Source organism: Poecilia reticulata, chromosome 2 (genome assembly GCF_904066995.2).
Source record: "Poecilia reticulata chromosome 2, P_reticulata-male-v2, whole genome shotgun sequence".
NCBI lineage: Eukaryota > Metazoa > Chordata > Actinopteri > Cyprinodontiformes > Poeciliidae > Poecilia > Poecilia reticulata.
The window spans coordinates 661,873-684,949 of record NC_088831.1 but is presented as its reverse complement, the minus strand read 5'-3'; the positions used below and the strand labels follow the sequence as shown (position 1 = coordinate 684,949).

Here is a 23,077-nt window from a genome sequence, read left to right as displayed (position 1 = left end):
ACACATTTGGCACAGTTTGGTGACATTTTGGATAAATGTGCCAAAATGGCCTCTCCGCCTAAGAAATTTCTCACTAATACCATTCTAAAATAAATATGATTCATCTGATTGAGTCCAAATTTGGTATACTTTTACACAACATTTAGATTTAAAAGTCTGTACTACTTTTTTGTGTTACAAATACTATTTTGGTAGTGTTTTCAATGTTTATTTCAAAGAAAATTTTGGCGAGGTTAAAAAAAATGCAAAATATTTTGTATTTTGTCCCTAATATTTCAGGCAGGGTCAAAGCTACAATGGTGCTGACACCAGAAAACCATTCTATGACATCTTACCTTTACAGAGGTACCAAAAGTTTCTTATTAAATCTAATAGCTGTGAGGCTATAAGTGATTTACTTTTGTGTGTTTTTGTCAGGCGGAAATTTATTTATACCCCCTTAGGGGGTAAGAGGACTTGGAGAAGCTGGAATGAATTCAGTGTTGTGTCCCTCTGGTAGCTTCTAGATGTCCATGAACAATATTTACATTGTTACACTGCAAGGAGACATGTTTCTAATCAATAAAATGTAACTTGAGACTGAAAACGTAAATACATTTTGACCGAGATGGCTCCTGGGATCCTCCTAGAAATGGGAACACGGTCATGTTTACTCTCCTAGGTTAAATGTTCTACTCCAAGAGTTTATGATAGTTTCCCACCAAGTTGTTTCCAAGTTTGGTGGAGTCAATGTAAACCTTTCCAGGGTAGTGTTCAAGAAGTTCTCTTCTACCAAATATCTTTGAGTTTTTTATCTGACCACTGCACTTGTCATGTAATGGTTCCATAGAAAACTGTGTGTGCAGCTTCAAGTGGTCTGCCTGTTATGGGGTAGTGTGTCTTTCTAATGAAAGTCCCGTTTGGATTCAGATCATTAAAAAGCTCATCTGTAGTTGTATGTTGGTCCTTCACCATTTTATCATCAGCATAGCCTCATAAGGTAAAATCTCAGGCTGGACTCCAGAAAGATGGTGATTAATGATAATTTTATCTCTTATGTTTCTTTCCTTTATTAGCTCTTTGGTTTGACCTTTTCAGGTTCAAATGAAAATCAATTGCAGTTAAAGATTTCTGGGTTCAAATCTTTGTTAAAGACTTCTGAGTGGAGTCTGTAGGTTCTGCCGGTGTATGTGTCGGTTCTCTCTGGGTAAAGTGTCTTCTTCACACAGTTCAAAACACACAGACGGTCAAAATGTGCACGTATGCTCAGTTGTATCTCTTGTTGGGTTCTGTGTTGCCCTGGAGATGAACTGGTGACCTGTCGGTAGGTCTCCCAACCATCACTAGAGACAGTGTATCTGTGCCACTGCAAGGACAAAGTGGGTATAAAAATGGATAAATGGTGTGTTTCACACACACAACATGCTGGCTCAAACATTTCTGATTGACTGAAGTGTTGGTGCCATATGGAGACTAAGATAAAGTGCCAGAATCCAAGCTAGAACATAAGGGGATTAAATGTCACTTTCACTCAATGGGATAAAAATCAAGTGAAGATTTACAGTAGAAATAAGATCTTTACCTACACTGTAAAAAATCTAACACATTTTATTTTGCTTCATTTGGAATTAGACTACATTTTCTAGGAATTACAAAGTCTACTTTTATCTGAAGAAGAGCAGATATAATTTTAAACTCAGAAATGTTCTCCTAATTTCTTAGTACTTGGTCAAACCTTTAAACTTTACAACTTGGGTCAAATGATTTGGTTTGCTGTAATTTTCACCAATTCCTCTGAACAGAACTTGTGTTCAGATTTTAGACCCTCTTAAACAGGATGATTAGTGGACATTGCTATGCTGTTCATAAAATAGTTTGGACAGAGGAAGGAGGAACCTTCCGATATCTTCAAAGTCCACAATTCTTTTTCAGATATTTGGACAGATCTTTTGATTTTGTACAAGAAGCCAAAGTGGTTTATTTGTTGCCTGAACAGTTTGTTAACTGACCCATAAGGAACAGTAATGTTTGTTGAATGTTTGCTTTTGATTTCAAAGAAACATAATGTGCTTCATCATTCTGAAACACATTATGTTTCGGAATGGATTAGTTCTAAATCATTTAATCATTTAAATCTAATCACTTTCCAGCAAAAATAAATGGTCAGTCCTGACTGATCTGAAACATGAACAGATTAGTTAAATTTATTGTCAGAGAGACTGTTAATCTGACATGACAAGATATCTGGTTTAACGTTGTATGCTATGTGATTTTCTGGAATTTTTGTAAGTTTTTTTTTTCTATTAAAATCAAGCAATCAAGAAAAAGAGAAATTGTATTTATTATTTTTTTCCAAAGTGAACACACTTACATATTGTCATTTTCATATTTTTTGCCAAAAAATGATTGAGGCAAAAAAAATGACTGGAGGTATTGTTTTAGGAAGATGACAATATTCAATAGAAGATCAAATATTCATCACCTTCAGTTCTTCTATATTTCTAATTACATCTACCATTTTTTATCAAATCAAAACTGACAGTTTTTTGCAGCAAAATGCAATCTGGCGTGATCACAACTGGAGACTTTGCAGCGAGGTGGGGAGACTTACTGAGAAACAGCAACTCTCCAAGTGATACATTTGCTTTCAGTAAACGCCGTCTTGGAAGTGCATAAAAAAAGCAGCAAGAGAAAAGAGCCTACCCAAAATGTGTGTGAGGAGACCAATCCCCCCGCTGATCAGGCATCAATTGAATTGGAGCCAAACAGCAAGCGGTGAAATGCTGCAGACTATCATGCTGATCAAGACTTTATTTATTCGCCTTAAAGTGAATTTTCAGTGTGACTGGGCCGCAAACAACCTGATGCCTAATCTCAAGGTGTGTGTGAAGCAAAGAAACGTGATCCACATATAAATAGCAAGCAAATCCTTTCATCAAATCCAGCACTGCAGCAGCACCAGGGCAGGATTTAATGTGTTTTATTAACCCCCACTTGATCTCTGTGACTCACCGACTAATCATTAAATAGCTAATCATAGCAACAATATTTGTTGATACCCTGTCCCTGAATCCAGGTTTGGAGCATTAATATTAAATGTTATTTTAGAAAACATTTAGCTGGTAATTTGATTCATCAAGAGGCGTCTAGAGCTTTATACACATCTCTTTGGTTATGAGAGTGCAATGTGAAATGCTGATTATCTCGTACTAAGACTTCAGAGTGTCTTATGTGCATAGTGTGTGTTGAAAAAGTCACACACAAAAAACTTTAAGTGGGTGTAACCTTGTACAAGTTGTACAAGAACCTTTGTGAAACAGTAACATAAATAAATAAATAAATAAATAAATAAATAAATAAATAAATAAATAAATAAATAAATAAAATCAGCTTTTACAATGATTTAAATCTAACTCCAAGCCTCACAGCCAACTCTCGGCACATTGCATGTTAATGTTTACATCCAGAGATTTCACCCATGCGTACGACGCTGGAGGGCAAAAAGACTATTATTTTACTTGCTATCCATTTTTCTGCCATGGAAGAAAAGTTCAGTTAATAAAATGAAACCTGGAGATGTAGGTATTATTAATTAAATTCACTGCAAATGGAAAAATGCAGCAGAAGAAATGCTGAAGAACAGCTCCAAACCAGCAGTATTCTTTTTCTTGCTCTCTGTGTCAGCAATGCTTCACACAGAGCCGTTGCCGTAGTGACTGACTGACAACAGCTCCAGCAGTGTATCAGGATTCAACCCCAAAAACCAAGCAAACATTTCTCACACAAAGAACAGAACATTGAGTCGTTACAGATTTAGGTATTGAGGTTGTCAAAGTCAAGCTAGCATAGCTCACCTACTTTTAATTAAAACTTTTCCCTGATCTGGTGATACTCTTGGACCTTATTATTGTTGGGTAGTGTTGATTATTAATAGCAAAGTCTCCCTTTTCTTTCACATATCAAACGTGCATTTAAGATTTACTGTGTTATGTTGACAACTTACCCACTTTTTGCGCCACTGTCTGTTCACAAGTTCCAGAAGTTTTGTCTTTTTTCAAGATGCAGATTTATTTATTTTTTTTAAGAAGTCATGCTTGTTCAGTCTTTTCCTAATTATCCTGTTGTAGTGTTTAGCATCTTAAAGGCTAATAGAGGCTAGGATGAAGCTTTTAGGTGTTTTGCAGTTTCTCAGAGAAAATGTTGACCAATGGCCAGATGGAAGCGTAGCTGGCAATAAATTATTGTAATTCTTGATTTTCACACTTACTCATGCATTTTTATAAATATTAACTGAACAATGTATGTATTTATTCATGTTCATCTATTTATTTGTATTTTTCATTTATATTGACAGGAGCCTATGGAAAAATATTTCACAAGTAATTTATTTATTCATCATGGTAGGCGACTTTTTTCAGTCGCTTACCATGAAGGATGTCACTGAATGAAGGATGAATTGAAAAATGTACTTGAACATGCTTGATAAGAATCTGCAGATGAAATACAAGTGGATATTTTAGCAACACATTTATACAACACACTTTGTGTGTTGGAAGAAAGTATAGCCTTTACAATAAAATGCTGCTCTGAATCAATTAAAATACCTGTGAAAACCTCACACAGGTTTTCACACAGGTGAAAACCTGTATGAGGTTTTCTGGTTCTGATGGCCTCCAGAACCTCTGGTTCTGATGGCCTCCAGAACCTCTGGTTCTGATGGCCTCCAGAACCTCTGGTTCTGATGGCCTCCAGAACCAGTTTGAAAAATGAGTCAAAATCTGCTGTAGTTTCTTGATATAGGAGACATTTTGATGCTGTCATTACCAAAACCATATTTTCTAATAAATATTAAATAAGTTCAAGACAACTTTTTCAATAATTATTCCATATGTCACTCTAGCAAATATATGTGAGAACATAATGTAAAACAAGGTGAATATTACATAGGGCACCACATCTCTAGGTGTCATTTACAAATAACTAACGTGAATTGAAGTGAAAATAAGACTGTTTAATAGCCGTCTGTAGTAAATCACAGTGAGAAAAGACAAAGATAAGAAAGAAAATGTTTTAGAAAAACTTGAACCTTACCCTGTTTTAGCAAAGTTAGTCCAGTAGGTCATGACGACTGCACTCAGCATCACATCGTTCTTTGAGAAATTGCAGTTAAAAAGATCTGTGGGGCCGATCATAGGGATCCCAAACACATATGGTACCTCGTCACCGTGGGCCGAATCGGCCCAGCTGGGCTTCATGTCACTTTGACAGTGGTGGTAAAAAGCATAAAAGTAGGTGGGGGAGCCGTACTGGGCGTGAAGGTCAGCTGTTGCCACAGCTGGCGCCACCCACTGGTGGTCGGTGAAGAGCGCCACAAGGGTCTTGCGACGGGTTTCTGGATTTTCCTTGTCTGCCCAGTCGGTGTACATGAATTTGATGGTTTCCCGCAGAGTGTCCTTTCCCTCTGGGTATCCATAGAGATGATCCACAAAGTCTGACACTGCAAAGTCAAAGTCATTGGCAGACACTCCATCCTCACTGTCCACAATGCCGTCAACAAATTTGAACCCCTCGCCCTGGTTGACGCCCAGCATGATGTCATAGTTCAGAAACTCCCCTTGCTCCATGAGAATCTGTGGGTCGTCTGGGATTACGTCGCCGTCGATCACAGGCCCAAAAGCAATGTGATACTTTGCAGGCGTGACGTACTGCTCGATCAGCTCCTTGTAGTTTTTCTTTTGCAGGCATTCCACCAGGTCGATGGTGTCCAGCATGTTGCAGCCCACCTTCTCAGCGAGGGATCGGGTGTACTTTGCAGGCTGGTAATTGACGGCCCAGCTGGACAGTGCTGTCCCACTCTGGATGATGGCTTTCTGGAACAGATCTGAGATACACCCTGGTATTAGTGAAACACTTCAAAGAACACGCCACTTCTCTTTTATTGACTCCACACATTATTCCAAAAAGATGAGAATGTGTAAAAATTAAACATTAAGAATAATTAGAAATTCCGATTTAATTGGGATGTGGTGATAAAATGTTTGCCCCATTCTACATTCTGTTTTTGTTTCTTTCTTCCCAAACTGGCCATATGTGAGAAAGTAATTGGCCCCTAACTGGGAGGACAAACCTACATCGCAACAACCTCCATCTATGCATAATTGGTAATGACTCTTTAACATCATTGTACAATGATGTAGGCCAAACAATACACAGTTTGGCCTACTGTGTATTGTAGCCTACATTTGAAAACCTCAAAAGAACAAAATGAGGATTTTGAAATGGCTTTGTCAAAGTGAAGGGTTAGGGTGAGCTGACATCAAAAAAACTGTTTGTGTTAAGTCATTAAAAGTCATTCAAGTCTTTAAGTACTTGCATGAATATTACAACAGGTTTCTCAGGCGGTTCTTAGCTTTTCCAGCTTTTCCAGCTTTTCCAGCTTCCAATCAGCAAATAGGTGAAAATATATTTTCCCCAAAATGTTGGTTTTAGACATTTCTATTTATACTCATGCATACGCAGAGTAGTGACTCAACCAGGCCGATGTGGAAAGTATGTTTTGAGCTCAGAGCCGACATTTCCCAGAAGGCCTGTTTAGCTCTGTGCGAGCTTTTACTGGCGCCGCTCTCAAGCTGATGGCGAACTTCGGCTCAACCTCGACTCAGATGTTCACTTCGAAACGGCGCACAGAGTGACGGTGAGGTTTTATGAGCCTGGCATGTTGATCCGCAAGGCTGATGATGCTGCTGTTTTCATGGCAGATTTACAGCACGGCGAACGCAACAAGCCACATTACATTTCTCGGTGATGTATTGTACAGAAAATAAAGGATTCTTGGCAAGACATGGGCGTTTGTTTACGACCACAGCCCTGAGTGCTGCCCCTTCAGAAACATCCAGACGTTTATCTAAATGTAAAGTAAGCCATTCCTGCTGCAGCAACTTCACCACACAGAAAAATGAAACAGATCTGCACACTGCAACAACGAAACCTATTGTTCTCTTTGATCTTCTTTAACAAGCTCTTGCTTTTTTGGATTATCTTTTAAATGAAGCCAAGACACTTTTACCTGTTATTTCAATTTTTAAACTTGTACAAGAGAAAGTTTTTTCCCCAAATCTTTGTTGTTAACATTTAGGTGGAGATATTTTTTAAGTAAAACAAGGTTTTAAAGTCAAAACAGAAGAAATATTCATGAATAAAACATGAATATACAGCTGAAACAATATATACTGTACCTAAAATTCAAAGGTTTTTCTCATCATTTCTGACACTGAATGAAACTAATCTTCATGTTTTTACCAACATCGTTTGCTTATATCAAAAATAATGAGAGATTACTGTAAGACATTGTTATTCTTATTCTACCATTCTTCACATTACAATCAGACCAAACTTCTCAGTTAGAATTACCAAAAAATGATACTTTATATGCCACAATAATAAGACAAAGAACATGTCAGATTCATTGATTTGCAGATTTTTCTGTAGAACCTAATTCAAAATTATAAACTAAAAATCCATCATTTTATAGATTTTTTTCTAAATAGTCTATTTCTAGATTTAAAAGAAAATACCAAGGCATAATTCTGTTTGACTAGCTGTGGTTTGCAAAGTGGCCAATCCAGGAGAGCCATTCATTTTCCTTCCCCTTATTGGCTGCACCCTCACGAATAGATAGAATGAAAATAATAGATATTAGGTTCTGCTGCAGTGCCAAGGCTCTTTCCACTGTGCCTTTAAAGACAATATCAAGTATATTTGGTGTCTGAATTGTTAAAATAAACAGTTTTAAGTGTTTTTAGAGGAGTTCTCAGGCTATGTAAATATCTGGTTTCAATTTTACCTCTTTGAGCAGTAATGTCACTCCATACAGTACCACCTACTGGAAAGAAAGAATCACAATGCAGAATATTAATTCCCAACAAATCTCAAAATATTGTGGACCAAAGTTTACCCTTAATTTCCACTTTGATTTATTATTATTATTATTATTATTATTATTATTATTATTATTATTATTATTATTATTATTATTATTAATAAATATTTTAAATGCAGAGGATTTTTGTATCCCAAAACAGCATTTTTGATAGTTATATCAATTGTGTGCATTTACAGTTTGTGTCATTTACTCTTACAGAAGATTAGACATAAAATAATTTAGAAAATGAAATTTTGTTTAGATGAAGAGCTGATGAAAAGTGCTGTTGGTTTGGTTTATGCAAGAACAGCTTAAAATCTCTTTCTGTTTGCATCCATAAAGGTGGCATCTGGCATTATAATAATATTATTATCACGTTAATACAATATAATTCTCCTATTGACTAAGTAGCTGCCACAAATGCTTGGTTGTTTTTTGTGGCTGTCGTCTTTGTTTATGTGATGAAGCTGTTTTCATTCCAGGGTTAATTTTTTTTTGCAATTTTCTAAAGTCTGCAGCATAAAATCAGTTGAGAAAAACTCAGGCTTTGATGCCCTGAGGCTGCAGCTGTGGCAAATAGACGTCCACACCGCCAAGCCAAACCTTTCTGCTTTTCATGGATGTTTCTGTTTCTTGTAAGAGCAGAAGTAAATGCAGATTTAAAAGTCAGCTCTGGTTTTAGAAATAAATGTTCCTGTGCTTTGAGATGGAAATTCAACTTCTCTTCATGACTCAGTGGAGGAGCTCATACCTTCTGAGTAATGCGAAAGGCAGAGCAGGCTGACGCACGACGCTCCAGCCCCTGAACCGAAAATGGTCACTCTTTTCGGGTCTCCTTTGAAGGCATGGATGTTTTCTTTGATCCACCTGAGAGCCTGGATCTGATCCAGGAGGCCGTAGTTCCCCTTGGCTGCCTGGTCACCCGTGCTAAGAAAACCTGCAGCGATAAAAATGGAGAAAAAGATATAGCTTTTATTTATTTCAGCACTCATAAGTGTTTGTGGTACCTGCAACAATGACTTGCTATTTGTGTTCATTCATGAGAAAAAGGTGTTCATGACTTCTAATCTAATAATATGGAAACTTATTTAAACCTTTGCTGTTACTGTGTCTTTTAGCAGATGCTACTAATCAAATAGATGTGAGGACTTGGAGCTTAGCAGTGTGTTCTCACAATGCGTGGAAGGAAAGACTTCAGTGACTGAAAGTTATAAATTATAAAAATTCTGATGTTAAGAGAGAATTCTGTTTTTGGCTGCGTTTCCATTACAAATGTGCACAAAACTTTGTCAATATTACATTAATGTCAAAAAACACAATTTCGAAATTGTGGCGTTTCCATTAAGTAAAAAATAAAAGTAATAAAAATCCATCCATCTTCTTGCACCCTTGTCCCTCAGTGGGGTCAGGAGGGTTGCTGGTGCCTCTCCAGCTAACGTTCCGGGCGAGAGGCGGGGTCACCTGGACAGGTCGCCAGTCTGTCGCAGGGCAACACAGAGACACACAGGACACACAACCATGCACACACACACTCACACCTAGGGGCAATTTAGAGAGGCCAATTAACCTGACAGTCATGTTTTTGGACTGTGGGAGGAAACCGGAGAACCTGGAGAAAACCCACCATGCACAAGGAGAACATGGAGACTCCATGCAGAAAGACCGGGGCTGGGAATCGAACCCAGAACCTTCTTGCTGCAAGGCAACAGCTCTACCAACTGCACCACTGTGCAGCCCCTAATAAAAATCCCACTTGAATAAATTTGTTCATGTGAGGTAGCTGAAAACACACTGAGATCCTCTGACTACTTCCTGTTGTCTTCTTCATGGTTTGCACCCGTTGTAACATCTGCATGTTGATCATGTGACTCTTGTGATGTGAAAAAGTTTTTCTATTGCAGTTTTTCAAAATAAACTAATTTAGATATGGCCAAAAAAGCTTCCTCATTCTAGCAGCAAAACCTTTTTTGAAATAAGTGTGTTTTCATTAAGCAAATTTATTTTCAAAATTTCAAATTAACGTAATTATATTGTCAATGGAAATGCAGCTGAAGCATCATAACTCCACCACTCTGACTCCAACTCCACATCCAAACAGACTTTTCTACAGGTTTGGGGTCAATGCAGCACGAAAGTTCATTACTATTAATTGAGCTTTCTTTTTATTAGCTGTTGATAGAAAATATCAACAACAGATTATTTCACTTACAACAATAGAAAAATGTCTTGTTATAAATGAAATAATCTGCCAGTAGAACATGTATTTTTTTTAACATTATTAAGGAATTGGTGACTCAAAACAAGCTCCTGCATCTTGTTAAAAAGTTACTTGTAAGTTGGCTTTGTCTTAATTCAAGTGTACTAAGATATTTGCCATAGAAAATAGACCAAAACTACTTGGTGAGACTGTGTGTTTTTGCAGTGTGTGTGCTGCTGGTGGTCAGAGGGTTCGGTGGCTCACTTTTGTCAGTCTGCTCCAGGGAAGCAGACTGCTGAATGCATGAATTTCTGAATGTAGTGTAAAGCGTTTGGAATCCTCTGGACTTGAGAAAGTGCTATTGAAGTACAGGCCAGCTGTAATCTGTGTGGGGTGAAATGTACTCTTCACTCTCTGTAAACCTCAAAAACACCTTTGTGAATCTGTGATGAACTGGAATACAATGAAAGGTGGTAGTAGACATGCTCCTCTGCTGTTCCAAGTATCAACTGCCAAGTAGAGAAGTATGCAAATTTGATTGTACCCATTGCACCAGAAAAGGTTGCCCAGAAGGAATCCCATCCAGACTGACCGGCCAGACAGCAGCCTCTGACTTCCAAAAACTTGTTGACAAATTAGCAAATACCACTAAACCCATTAAGTGGCTTTCTAAATTGTGCCACTGGGGTTCCTGGCTGCAGCATCCTGCCAAGCCTGGCAGCGGCCACCGGTAGCTGTGAGCTAACCAAGACTGAGGAAGTGTAAATGACAAATGGAATGAAAACCACTTGGTAAGAGTGCAGGAGAGAAGGAGGATATGTAGCCTGTGGCTCTTTGATACACCACAGATCCAGTTTGTCATGGTGAGATGGAGGGAATGATGGGAAGAGGAGGGTGAGGGTGAGGGTGGGGGCGGGATTAAAGGCCGACGGCTGCCTCCTAGACCCTGCAGGACGGCCCTGATGCCGCTCTCCCCTTCAGACCCTTTTCAGCCCCCAGATTCTCATTTCTCTGCTCTTTTCCTCTTCCCTCACATCCCTCACCTCAAAGGAGCCAAAGAGAGAAACACGCTTACAGGCACTCCTCAGGAGCTGTGAAGATTAGTCAAAGATTCATTTCCAAGCACCCTGTCCCCAAAATAGACTCACATAGAAAAACCATTTCAAATAAGTAACAGAAATCAAATAAACAATACACACTCTACAGACATGTTCACATGTTAAACATGAACAGCATGGTCATTCTGAACTGTTCTGTTTTTGGTGTTAAATGTACGCATTTACCTAAATGTCTTAATGAGTGGCGCTAGAAGTTATAGAATGCATTTTAAGCTTTTACTTGTTAAATTCACAGACAATTAGTTGAAAAATAACTTAAGAAATTGTGTTTTTATCATCATGCAGATGCTAAATTTAGTACAGATGGTTCATTTTAATTTTGTAGATTACATAAATAAGATAATTTACTAGATGACATCAAAATTATTACAAAACAATTCTTGATAGGAAGAAGTTTGAGGCTAATTTGCGACAGTAGACAATGACGTGATGAGTGTAGACTAAACCAGATGGTTACATAATCTGTCTTTCTATTCACTGCATAATTTCACAATTTCACATTTTGAAAATACATTTGCATAATGGAAACTTGATTTTTGAGAAAAAGTTCTTAGATGTTCCTTTACATTTCTTCTAAATGTGTTAAAACCTTTGAAATCCATGTTTGAAAACAATTTCTTCCTTTCTCTACAGCTATGTGATTTTTAGTAAATTTCTCAGTTTGAGATTCTACATAAAGACTCAGTAAATACCCGGAACTTTGGTGGTGGAAGGGGACAAAATGTTAAAAAGTACATACTTTTTCAAATGTTGTACATAGTGAGTTTTTTCTATGCTATTTTTATGAGAAAAATACCCTTTGAGTATCTTTAACAAATGACAAAAACAAAGCATCATTTACCCTCCAGTAGTTAGAAGCTCTAAGGAATTCACTACTGGTGAAATAGTAGAACAGGAAAGTCAGTAAATCTGAGTTCATTCAAATATCGAAACAACTAAAATCAACTCCCAGATCTTCAGTTGTTTAGCTGGTCAGTTCATCATCCTAAAAACTAGTGGCTGATTGAGACGTGTGCAGCTGAGATTTACCAAATTAAAGAATTTAAAATGTGAAGAAAATGAAAGAAACATTCCATGGAGGTAAACTGCCTGTGGCTGGAGTTGACATTTCAGTCCTGCTGCTTTTATCGGAGCGCCACCACGGAAATTAAACCGGAGCAGAGCTGTCAATACTCACATGGAAGAAAACACTAATGGCACACATTTAAAAATACCACTCAGGATGAATCACATAAAGAAATCACTGGACAGCCTTTTAACCAGACCACTGACAGGCAATTTTCATTTTCAGTCTCACCTGACAGGGACACTTAGTGAGTTCCTGGTTAATGTAGTGTAATAAAATGTGTCTCAAGATGGACTGATTTAAAAAAAAAGAAAAAAAAAAGGTATTGCTTATCAGAAAGCAAAATTATAGAGCTTTTCATCATAGACTTTAGAAATCTCACCCACCTGACATCATTGATTCAATTAAAGATTCTTTGAGTTTTCACTCTGTTATATGATGTCAGGTTTTACCAAAAGCCACTGGAGCCCCGTCATGTTGAGCTTCACCAGCTATTCTTTATTACATTAAATTCCATGCTAAATGCATTAATAAAATCTAAAAAGTCACACATGCTGCAGCCTGTTTTTGTTACGTGGCTGTGCTATAAAAATAAACTTGAATAAACTTGACCCGTATTTTATTCAGCAACATTTCCTGCAGAGACAATGAGCTGCTACTAGTAATTGTTTCCATTCATAGATAATTACATAATGCAAATGTTCTTTTTTATTTTATGGTTGGTTTAGTTGTTTTGTTAAGATTTAGAGTCATAGTAAAAATTAAGTACGCACTCAAGCTGTGTAAATATCAGAGCATGATCAAACATGTGACATTATTAGAATAAAAGCAGAAAACAATGTGCTTTCTTACGTCCTTGAGGAGAACTGATTCACAGAACGTGTCAACACCTCTATTTAGATTTCTGCTAGCTGTAGGTTTTTACTCAATGCCAAAGTGGACAGACGTTAGCAATCCATTTAGAGAAGAAAATGTGTTGATGCTTATCACCCTAGGAAGGGTTAAAGGTCACTCAAGAGAAATAAAACTAGAACTGAAAGCCTTTCCCAGCAAGCCCTATAAATATGTGAAAGGTCATTTCCAAATATTACAAAATAGATTCATTCAGTAGTGAAAAAATAAAAAGGTTTAATATATCTGCAGATATAAATCTGCAGGAGGGGAGGTCTCAACAAATTCAGCGTCTGAAGGACATTATATATTAATATAAATTCTTGAGCTCACTGTACTGCTTGATTACTAGATTATTGTAGTTTTAGGGCCACACTAAGAAAAAACAGCAAATAAAAGATTAAGAGAACAAAGTCATAAAATTACAAGAAAGAAGTTATGATATTGTGAGATTAAAGACTAAAGTCTTAATATTTTAAGAAAAGTCATAGTATTATGAGAATAAAGTCATTTTTTACAAAAATAAATTTTTACCTTAATGCTCCATTAGTTTATTGAACAGAATCAATGTGTATCTGATTGACTTGAAATGATATTTCTGTAAAGTGCCTTCAGTTGATGCTATATAAATAAAACCAAATGAACTGAAAAATAAGCCATGTGAGAATTCCAGTCGCTAAAGGTGGAGCTAACAAGCAAAACATTTTCCACTTTTGCTTTATTCTTGTGTAATGGTGAATATATTGGAGTCCAATTTGTTTAAATGTGTTGATAGTAAAACTCTAGAAGTGAAGGAGGGTGTGTTTCCTTTTCATCATGGCAGTAAAGAAGGTTTCAGCAGTCTGTCAATGACAAGCCAGCTGAGCAGCACCACTCACCGCTCTGGCCTAAAGCATTAAACCCTCCCTGCTCTATCTGCACAAATGCTGCTTTCACAGGCCAGAGCTTAATGTAGGTCAGTCTGATAAAGTGCACAGAGCTCTGAGGTTTAAAAAGCGCCGGGCTGGGCAGCCAATGGAAGGCCTTACTGATTGATTTCAGGCTCTAAATGGAGCAGAGGAGTAACATGTCTGGGTCATCAAACTTTTCACATTCATTGGAAATTACAGACAATTCTGTAAAAAATTATACAATTGTTGAGAAAAGTGTGTGTGTGGGGGTGGGGGGGAGTCATTTCACAGTTAAAACCAGACAAAATCTGCTTCTTTCTGTCTGACATTAAATCAGGCTAAACTTTTTATGCTTCAGGTCAGTTAGAAAAATTACTTCTTTCTTAGGAAAGAAGTAATTTTGGGTAACACTTTATTTGAAGGGGGTGAATAAGACTGTCATGACACTGTCATAAACATGACATAACATGTCATGAACATGAATGAGCCTTCATGAATATTTATGACTGTTGTCATGTCATTACTGTTTAAACTTTACCTTTAATAAAATAAGGTCATTTTTAAAGTGCAATCAGTAATACTTTTATAACAAATTTAAATCAGTAATAATTTCTTGGTTAATGTCAAGTTGTCATAACAAAGACATTTTGAATATTGTCAACTTTGTATTAAAAGTGTCATAATTTACCAAATGACTCTTTATGACAACAGTCATAAATATTCATAAAGGATTATTCATGTTCATGACAGGAGTTATGTCATGTTTGTGTCAGTCTTATTCACCCCCTTCAAATAAAATGTTACCTACTTTGGTCAGAATGTCAGAAATGTGTATCCACTAAAATTACTATGAATCGAAACAAATTGGGAATACAGAGATTATGATGTCACGACTAAAACAAGTGAGCTAGAAGAGAAACACTGGAAGCTTTTCACAGCTACATCAGAGTCAGGAACGCTCGGAAAAAGAAGCAACTATTACAAAAAATGAGAAAAAGGTTGAAGTGCTGGGACATAAAGAGCATCATTACATATGAAAGAAAAAAGTGAAGCTGCAAAAGTTGGGAACATTAACCCAACTGGGACGTTAAGGTGGTGGCAGCATCATGTTGTGGACATGTTTTGCTATAGTTCATAAAATAGATGACATCATGAGGAAATAACATTCTGTGGATTTATTAAAGCAACATCTCAAGATTTCAGGGACAACTTTGTCTTCCAAATGAATAATGTCCTTCAGCAAAACACCAAATTTCTTACAAAGTGTCTTAAACACTTTTAAAGTTCGTCTTAAACCCACCTATTTTACTTGGCTTTCAACACCAGCGGGATCTAGTTTTAAATTGTATGTTTTTAAACTGTAAGTTTTTATTTATTTTTTTATTTTTTTATTATGTTGTGTTTTAATGTACAGCACTTTGTATCAGCTGTGGTTGTTTTAAAGTGCTTTATAAATAAAGTTGGTTTGGTTTAATGTTTTATTTTTCTGATCATAATTCCATTGAACATTTGTCAATTAAAAAGGTGAAGGAGAACCAGAATCTTCACCCAGGCACAGTGTCAGGAGGAATGGGTCAAAATTCCAGCAAACTGTTTTCAACAGCTTGACGAAAACAGATGTTTCATCCACATCATAAAGTTTAGACAATAATTATATCCAATACTGAGGAAATATGTGAAAACTTTTGAATTTGAAAAATGTAACACAATTCTCACCATTCTGTTATTTAACACATTAATCCTCATCACAGACATAAAACATGAAAAGTTTTATTTTCACACTGAAAGAAACAAGATCATCTTTATCCTTTTAATATTCAGTTCAGTTCATTTTGGGGTCTTTTCTTGCTTTTGCTTGTTTGTTTTATCAGAAATGTTTTTGCTGCTTCCCGTCCGAAAGATGCATTTAGAGGTAAAAATATTCATCAGACAGAATGGACCTGCTCTGTATTCTGCTGCAGCTGTTTTATATGGCCCATTTCCAAAGAGCAAACAATCTAGTTTCAAATTATTTAAACCCTAAATTTAGACTCTTTATGCTCTTGAGTGCAATCAGAACTTTATTCTTCTGCTTTCAGTCCCCTATGAAATGATTGTTCTGTAGTTGTTGCTGTTCATCGACTCCAGCTCTGATGGAAACACACCTGATAACTGGAAATGAAGGATCTGAACTTGTTGCTGTGAGGCGAGGAAAGCTGACTTTTAACTAACAGAAAGTCTTTGCTGAAAGCAACATGTCCCATCGAGGCTCTGACAGTACCGACTCATACAGCGGGGTGAAGATTTGGATCTTTGTGTCTGAATTACAGATGCTTTACTCTCAGTCCCATTGTGTGAACAGGAAAGTGAAGATTCCCAGGAACAGTTTACTGACTGCAAATTGTTTTCCAATTCTTTATGAAAAAACTTCTGAAAGTATACTGGTCCTTCATAATCAGCCCAGTATGAACAGTTCGTAGAACCACAAACCAGACAGAACCAGCTCAAACCTGCAGAGTGCATTATGTCTACAATTTGTTCATATATTTATAACCAATGATGAGCAAAAAGCTCAAATGTGTTAAAATTTGACCTTAGGTCTAAATTCATTTTGCAGTCTGGTTTAATCTTGCATAAATGAACCCAGACATGTTATTGAACCAATAGCTAAATGTAGCAGAACTAACTATGCTAACCAATCATGAGCTTGGATTTCATAGTGAAACATGATTGTTTTATTCTATAAAATTGAAGGGTATATATAAAATAACTAACAATTTAGTTGTTTTAATTAATTTTATTAGGTTTACAACAAATGCATAGTCAGATTCAGTGTATTTCCTATTAAGTAATGACAAATTCAATGATGTAATCAATACACAAATCTAGAATAAATTATGGAAATTAGCACAATCAGCTATCTGATGCTAGTTCACAGACATACCAAAGATCATATTGAAAGCAAAGTGTTGTAGTGGTTCAAAATTATACCTGATTCAGATCAGTTTCATAAATTTGCCTCTTAAGTACTGAAATGTATTGAATGTGCCACATTTAGGTAAAAAGAAAAGTTATCTTTCCAGAATCTGTCAGCTAGCATTGAGGTCCTACAAGATCACACCAGGGTAGCATGATGCTAACTCCACAGCTTTAGCATGAGCCCTACTTCCAATGTTTGACCAACCCAGAGTGATACACTGATACCACAACATTGGTTTTGTAGAGGTGCTTTTATAAAATAATTTTCTTCACCTTCAAAAATAAATGCAACCAGAAAAATCAGCCTACCAGCTCATTTTAATGGAGTTTAATGCAGTGAGTCACATGCAGGGGTGAAAGTAAGGGGGTACGGTACGGTACTGCGTACCCCTAAAAGATTTAGTGGGGGTTGCAGTACCTGCAAGAGAGGAGCTGCTGTAAAAAATCAATGGGTTCACTGTGCAGCCGCAACTGCGCTCACTAATTAGCTGTGACTAATTAGTGAGCGCAATCTAAAACAATCTGTTTTAGACTGTTTTCAAGAACAATCTAAAACAGACTTAATCAGTTAATGAATACATTTTTCCCCATTTCATATTGTTTCTGAACTGTTCGTGCTTTGCTAGAGCAGCGGTGCAACATGTCGATCACGGAAGGTTTTGAGTCTCAGCATTAGGTGACAAACTGAACACAGCAGGACTCTGAGAGCAGCACGTCATCCTCTGACTCCTTATCAAAATGTTCATAACTTTATTAAAGAACAAGAAAAAAAATCCACAAAACGTGTTCAAATTAATGACCCAACAACAATAATAATCTCAGTGATTATCAGGGCCGTGCAGAGGCCACTAAAGGGGCAGGTGCTCAAAAACAAAATAAGAAAAGGGCCCATCTAACCGTATTCTAGGACAGAATATTAACAAAGCCTCTCAGCTGTCAGAGTTTAATAAACAATGATAAATTACAAAATTGTGAGATATACAATCAAAGCTAAGGAGAATCTCCATACAGAGCATAACACTATGCATATGTAAGATATTTTATTAGTAATTTCTTTCTGCAGGTCTATTTTGTTATAGGAAAGTATTGCAATATTCAAACCCGCAATTTAGCAAGATATGTAAATCAGAGCTGGACCACCAGACATATTTTGTCTTTACATAATTACACTATTAAAAATATAAACAAGGGCACAATGCAACCTTTTAGTGACTGTAATCTATAAAACAAAGATCTGCCTGTTTGCTGCAGTGGAGATGAAGACGGTCCATTCAGGAAAGCAGAGCTGCATCAAACTTTAACGTGGAACTGCAGAAAAAAACAAAAAAACAAAAGCAAATATTTAATTGTTAATGAATGTCATCATGAGAAAAGTCTACCGAGTTTTGCTTAAAAAACTTTTTTAAACATTTAAATCACATTCATCTCATGAAGTGAATATTTTTGCAAAACAAACTTATTTGTGCATGTCAGAAATCTTTTCTTAATATTCTAAGTTTTTGTTTGACTCAAAGTTTTGCTTGTGATTCTCACATGAGTTGTGGGCGGGGCCTAAAGTCACAATAAAAGATTTCTGATGTGTGTAAATAAAAGTTTATGTTTGGCAAATAACTTTTTATGTTCACAAGACAAAAATTAGTTATTTAATTTAAAAAAGTTTTTTAAACAAAACGATTTGTTTTTTAAAAAAAGAAATCATTACAATTCCAAAGGTTTTGATTACAATTTTATTTTACTTAACTGAGGTTAGTTATTTTTTCTCCATTGAATAATTGGGGAAACAAATTTAACTTCATACTCTGTGAACCAGACCCTAAACTTAAAGTCTGGGTTGAGTTTTTTTCCCTTCATTAATGTCACTTTTATTACATACATTATATCTATCATGGTAATTCAGGGTGAGTTATTTTTAATTCTAAATGAATATCCTTGTTGGACTTTTATTTAAGTGTTATTCTCCTTCAAGATACATTTACATAACGCTGGAATAAATGAAATGTACATTATGAACCAAAGGAAATTAGAAGATCGGACATATATCCATTATGGAGATGATCGGTTTTGGTCGGGCGATGTTCCCTTATTGCATAATAAATACTAAAGAATGACTGATATCATTAACAATACAGAGAAGAAGCTTTTAGTTATCTTGCTTTGCTAGCAAAATCGTTACCTAGCAGCTAGCTAATAGCACAACAACAACAGCCTAATGTCTGTATGATAAAAATAGTGAATCTATAGATAAGAACAGTTTCTCCTCACCTGGTTGTCTCCTCCCCTCAGTAGTTCTTCAGAGAAAGGCAGACGCAGAGGCCTGTCAGTGTCTGTTGTATTTCATTACCTCTCTGTTTAAACCGCGACTCCGAGCTGAAGCAGAAACGATACTTCAACGTTTTCCGTCATCTGACAAGAAGCAGGTCTACTCCATTTTATTCACTTTATTCACCAAAAACGTTTTTATTTTTTCCCACCAAAATCTGTTCTGTAATCTGGAACGTTCGCTACGTTGAGCTCCAGTTAGCCGCCTTATCTCACTGAGCGAGAGGCAACTGGGTCATGCGTCACGGGCAAAAGGTCAAAGGTAACAAGGTGACCGGGGGGCTTATTATGTTGTACAAAAATAATAATAATAATAATAATAATAATAATAATAATAATAATAATAATAATAATAATAATAATAATAATAATAATTTTAGTACATGTTATGTGTCACAAGAGGGCTTAGAAAATAACAATACAAAAAAAAAAAAAAATTGACCAAAAGGGCACTTGGGGGCAAGGAGCAAAAAGGGCAGGTGCTCAAAAATTTATATATATATAATTAGTTTTTTTGGTCATAGTACCCCCAAGAATTTAAAGCTACTTTCACCCCTGGTCACATGAATTTACAAACCAAACCCCAATGTAAGACAGGGTGTGGATTTCTAAAGATAAGAGAAATCCGCCTGGCAACAGAAATGTTCTTGTAGGTGTAAACATGAACAAAGCTGCTTCACAGGTGGTCGTTTAGAGGAGCTGAACCGACTTAATCCTCACAGAGCATCTGAGCTTAAATTGAAAATGAATCTCATCAAATTCTGAAAAGACCATGGGAGTCTTATCAAAATGTCATGGCATGTTTTCTTGGGTTCAGTTTAATGTTTTTAAAAGTAGCAGCAGCAGCAGACAGCAGAGCGACATTAGTGACACGTATGAAGGAGTGAAATGGCACCACAGCTCTCTGAACAAACTGTGACCTGGGCTGAATGCCAAGAGTCTGAGCTCAGAGCACACAATGTTCAGAGGGCAGATCCGTGAATCACTGCAAGTTGTTGATTTGATTAAAAGACTCACACTAGAAATGGCAAAAATATCTGTTAAGATTCTGTAAAGGCTTAACCATGTGTCATGTGACATAGAGACAGAGACAGACATACAGACATAGAGACAGGCTGGTCAATTAGGTCGGGTGAGAACCTGCCATCACCCACGTAGATGACTTTGTGATTTATTATGTGAAAAGGGAGAAGACGGAAGAGAGTCAGAAAAAGTTGTGGAATGTCTTGCAGAGAAAGTAAAGAAACTCACAAAATGAAAGAATTCATGTGTGAATCGGGAAAACAAGGAAACTGCAGAAATAAGAGGTTCTGAAAATGGATTGGATTAAGTTCCTTCAAAGAAAAAGTGCAAAAGACAGTGGAAGGTGGAGTGGAAGGGGACGAGTGTCAACGATGATGTGTGATAACAGATCATAGAACCAGGTGTTAGGTATGATTTGGAGACGGTGGTGCCAACTAAAAGGTCATCTGAGATGTTTAGATATTGATCAGCAGGGACCAAAATGGACAGGATCAGAAATTAGTATTAAAGCTAGTGCTGAAGACTGTAAACACAAAGTAAGGCTGTTTACACGAGACTGCTGGCTGGAAACTGCCACTATTTTCAGATCTCGATGGGAAAAAGTTCCACCTTTAGACGGCGCCACGATGACAGCTTGGGTCAGCTGTAGTTGTCATTTTGTGCCATTAGGTGGCGATAGGCTTTTAGCATGTGATCAAACATAGCCTTAGTTTTTTACTCATTGTAAACAGTAATCTGTCCCCTTCTCCCATGAACAAAATGCTTGTACTCTTTACATGTACTCTTTATCAGAACCTGTTTGAAACTTAATTGAAATTCCATAAAAAAATTGGGCAAAAATGTGTTGCTATCCCTCTACTGTCAAAAAACAAAAACACAATTTCGCAATTATGGTGTTTCCATTAAGTAAGAAACTAAATTAAAGTCACACTTAAATAAGTTTGTTGATGCAATAAGTTGCTAAAAAAATCGCACCATCATCCTCCAACTACTTCTTGTCGTTTTCTTTGTCTTTTCTCCGTTTGGTAACATCCAGTTGATCACATGACTTGTGTGATGCGAAACACCAATTCCTTTGTAGTTTTGCAAGTTTCACTAATTTCAATACAACTGTAAAATTTTTAGCAAAAAAGTTTGTTTCCATTATGCAAATTTATTTTGGTAATTAAAATTTGCACAATTATGTGGTCAAAGGAAACAACTATTGTTCATCTGGAAACCCATATTAACAGGTTAGCAACCTGTCAGTAGGGTTACATGGGGAGCTAACGGATGGCTCATAACTAATCAGTTAAATGTACAAAGGTTATTGAAATAAGATGGAATATCTTAAACATGTGAATATGACAAAAAACAAGGTCAAATCCTGTCCTACAGCCACTCTGTAGTGTGACCTGCAGTGTGCAAACAAACCCAGGGTTATCAAATGGACTGATGGTGGAAGCATGTCGTGCTCAGCTGTGTCCATGTTCAGAGCTACTGGGCAGGTCAAAGTGGCAGCAGTGAAATTAGGTGAGAAGAGCTCCATCAAAGTCTCCAACTGGGCTGCGTAATTAGAAGGGCGTGTGAAAGCCCACATGGGGTTATCTGAATGTTGATGATGGAGCGGCAGCTCAGCAGTGAAACAAACACACCATCGCTGTCAGAGCACATCAGCCACTGCATCACTGGGCCAAATCATGAGGCTGATCTCAGTCGACAGCTGGGTGAGTCAAACTTTGAACAGCTTTATGATGCCTGCAACATATATTTTTTTAACTAAAGCTGCCAATCAAGGTTAGAGTTAGGTTATCTGGCAAGAAAAAAACCCTTGGTGTTTTGTAAAGAATAACAGAATGTCAATTACCTCCCTTCACATTAAAAAACAAAAAGAGCAGGTTTTTTTTTTTACACCACAAATATCACGATCTTGACTTGTGGAAGTCATTTGAATCCATGGAAACCACGGACAGACAAAATGTGCCTCTTAAAAATGTTACACAACATGTGAAACATGGATGTTCTTTCCTCTGATGTGACATGTTTAATAAAGCACTCTGCCTTTAGCAGCTACTGTGACATTTCATTCTACTAACAACTTAAATACTTATTCAGGGTGCCTTGCAAAAGGTGTTGCATCTTTTCTTTTTTGGAACAAAATTCTGTTCTTTTAAGATTTCCCTTAGATAAAAAAAAAACAGTTATGGTGTTTCAGTATTTCTCTTTTTGTAACCTACAACCAAAAACATTTCTCCTAATGACATTTTCATGTCAAGATTAAATGTTGTAAGGTTTCACTGACAGACCCGCCCACCAACAATGTCACCCCATTGTTGCCAAATTGGCAACATTCTTACTATATTTAGCAACATTTCATACAAAACAATCGGTAATGACCAAAATTGGAATTGGCCATAATCTGCAATTGGTCAGTAAAATGTGATCGATGCTAGAAAAGAATAATTGTCCACTTCATAAATCTATTCCTTCTTCAGCAACATCTAAGTTTGCTTCTTTGAATTTGAGGCCTGACAGTAAAAAGGAAAATAAGATATCTCTTTTTTTATGCCAAAGCTGCAATTAAATAAGTGTAAATTCTTGAGGCACTGTGGCGCCATGCTCACTTGTTTCTAATGTATTTAATCCCTTACGTACCCAGGAGGTTGAGTCTTCAGTAAGATTAAGAAGCGTCCCGGAACTTGACTCAGTTTCTGTAACATAATACGATTACAGAGA

General features: G+C 36.8%; 1 protein-coding gene across 1 annotated transcript in view; it reads right to left on the bottom strand.

The window, feature by feature from the left end:
• nlgn4xa (neuroligin 4 X-linked a) overlaps positions 1–23,077 on the bottom strand; it is a 101,121-nt gene that overhangs the window by 7,641 nt on the left and 70,403 nt on the right. Inside the window, exons 4-5 of the mRNA XM_008430309.3 lie at positions 8,652–8,837; positions 5,071–5,860 (exon numbers count right to left, since the gene is read on the bottom strand). Coding sequence (XP_008428531.1) covers positions 5,071–5,860; positions 8,652–8,837 — 976 coding nt within the window. The remainder of the gene's footprint in view (positions 1–5,070; positions 5,861–8,651; positions 8,838–23,077) is intronic.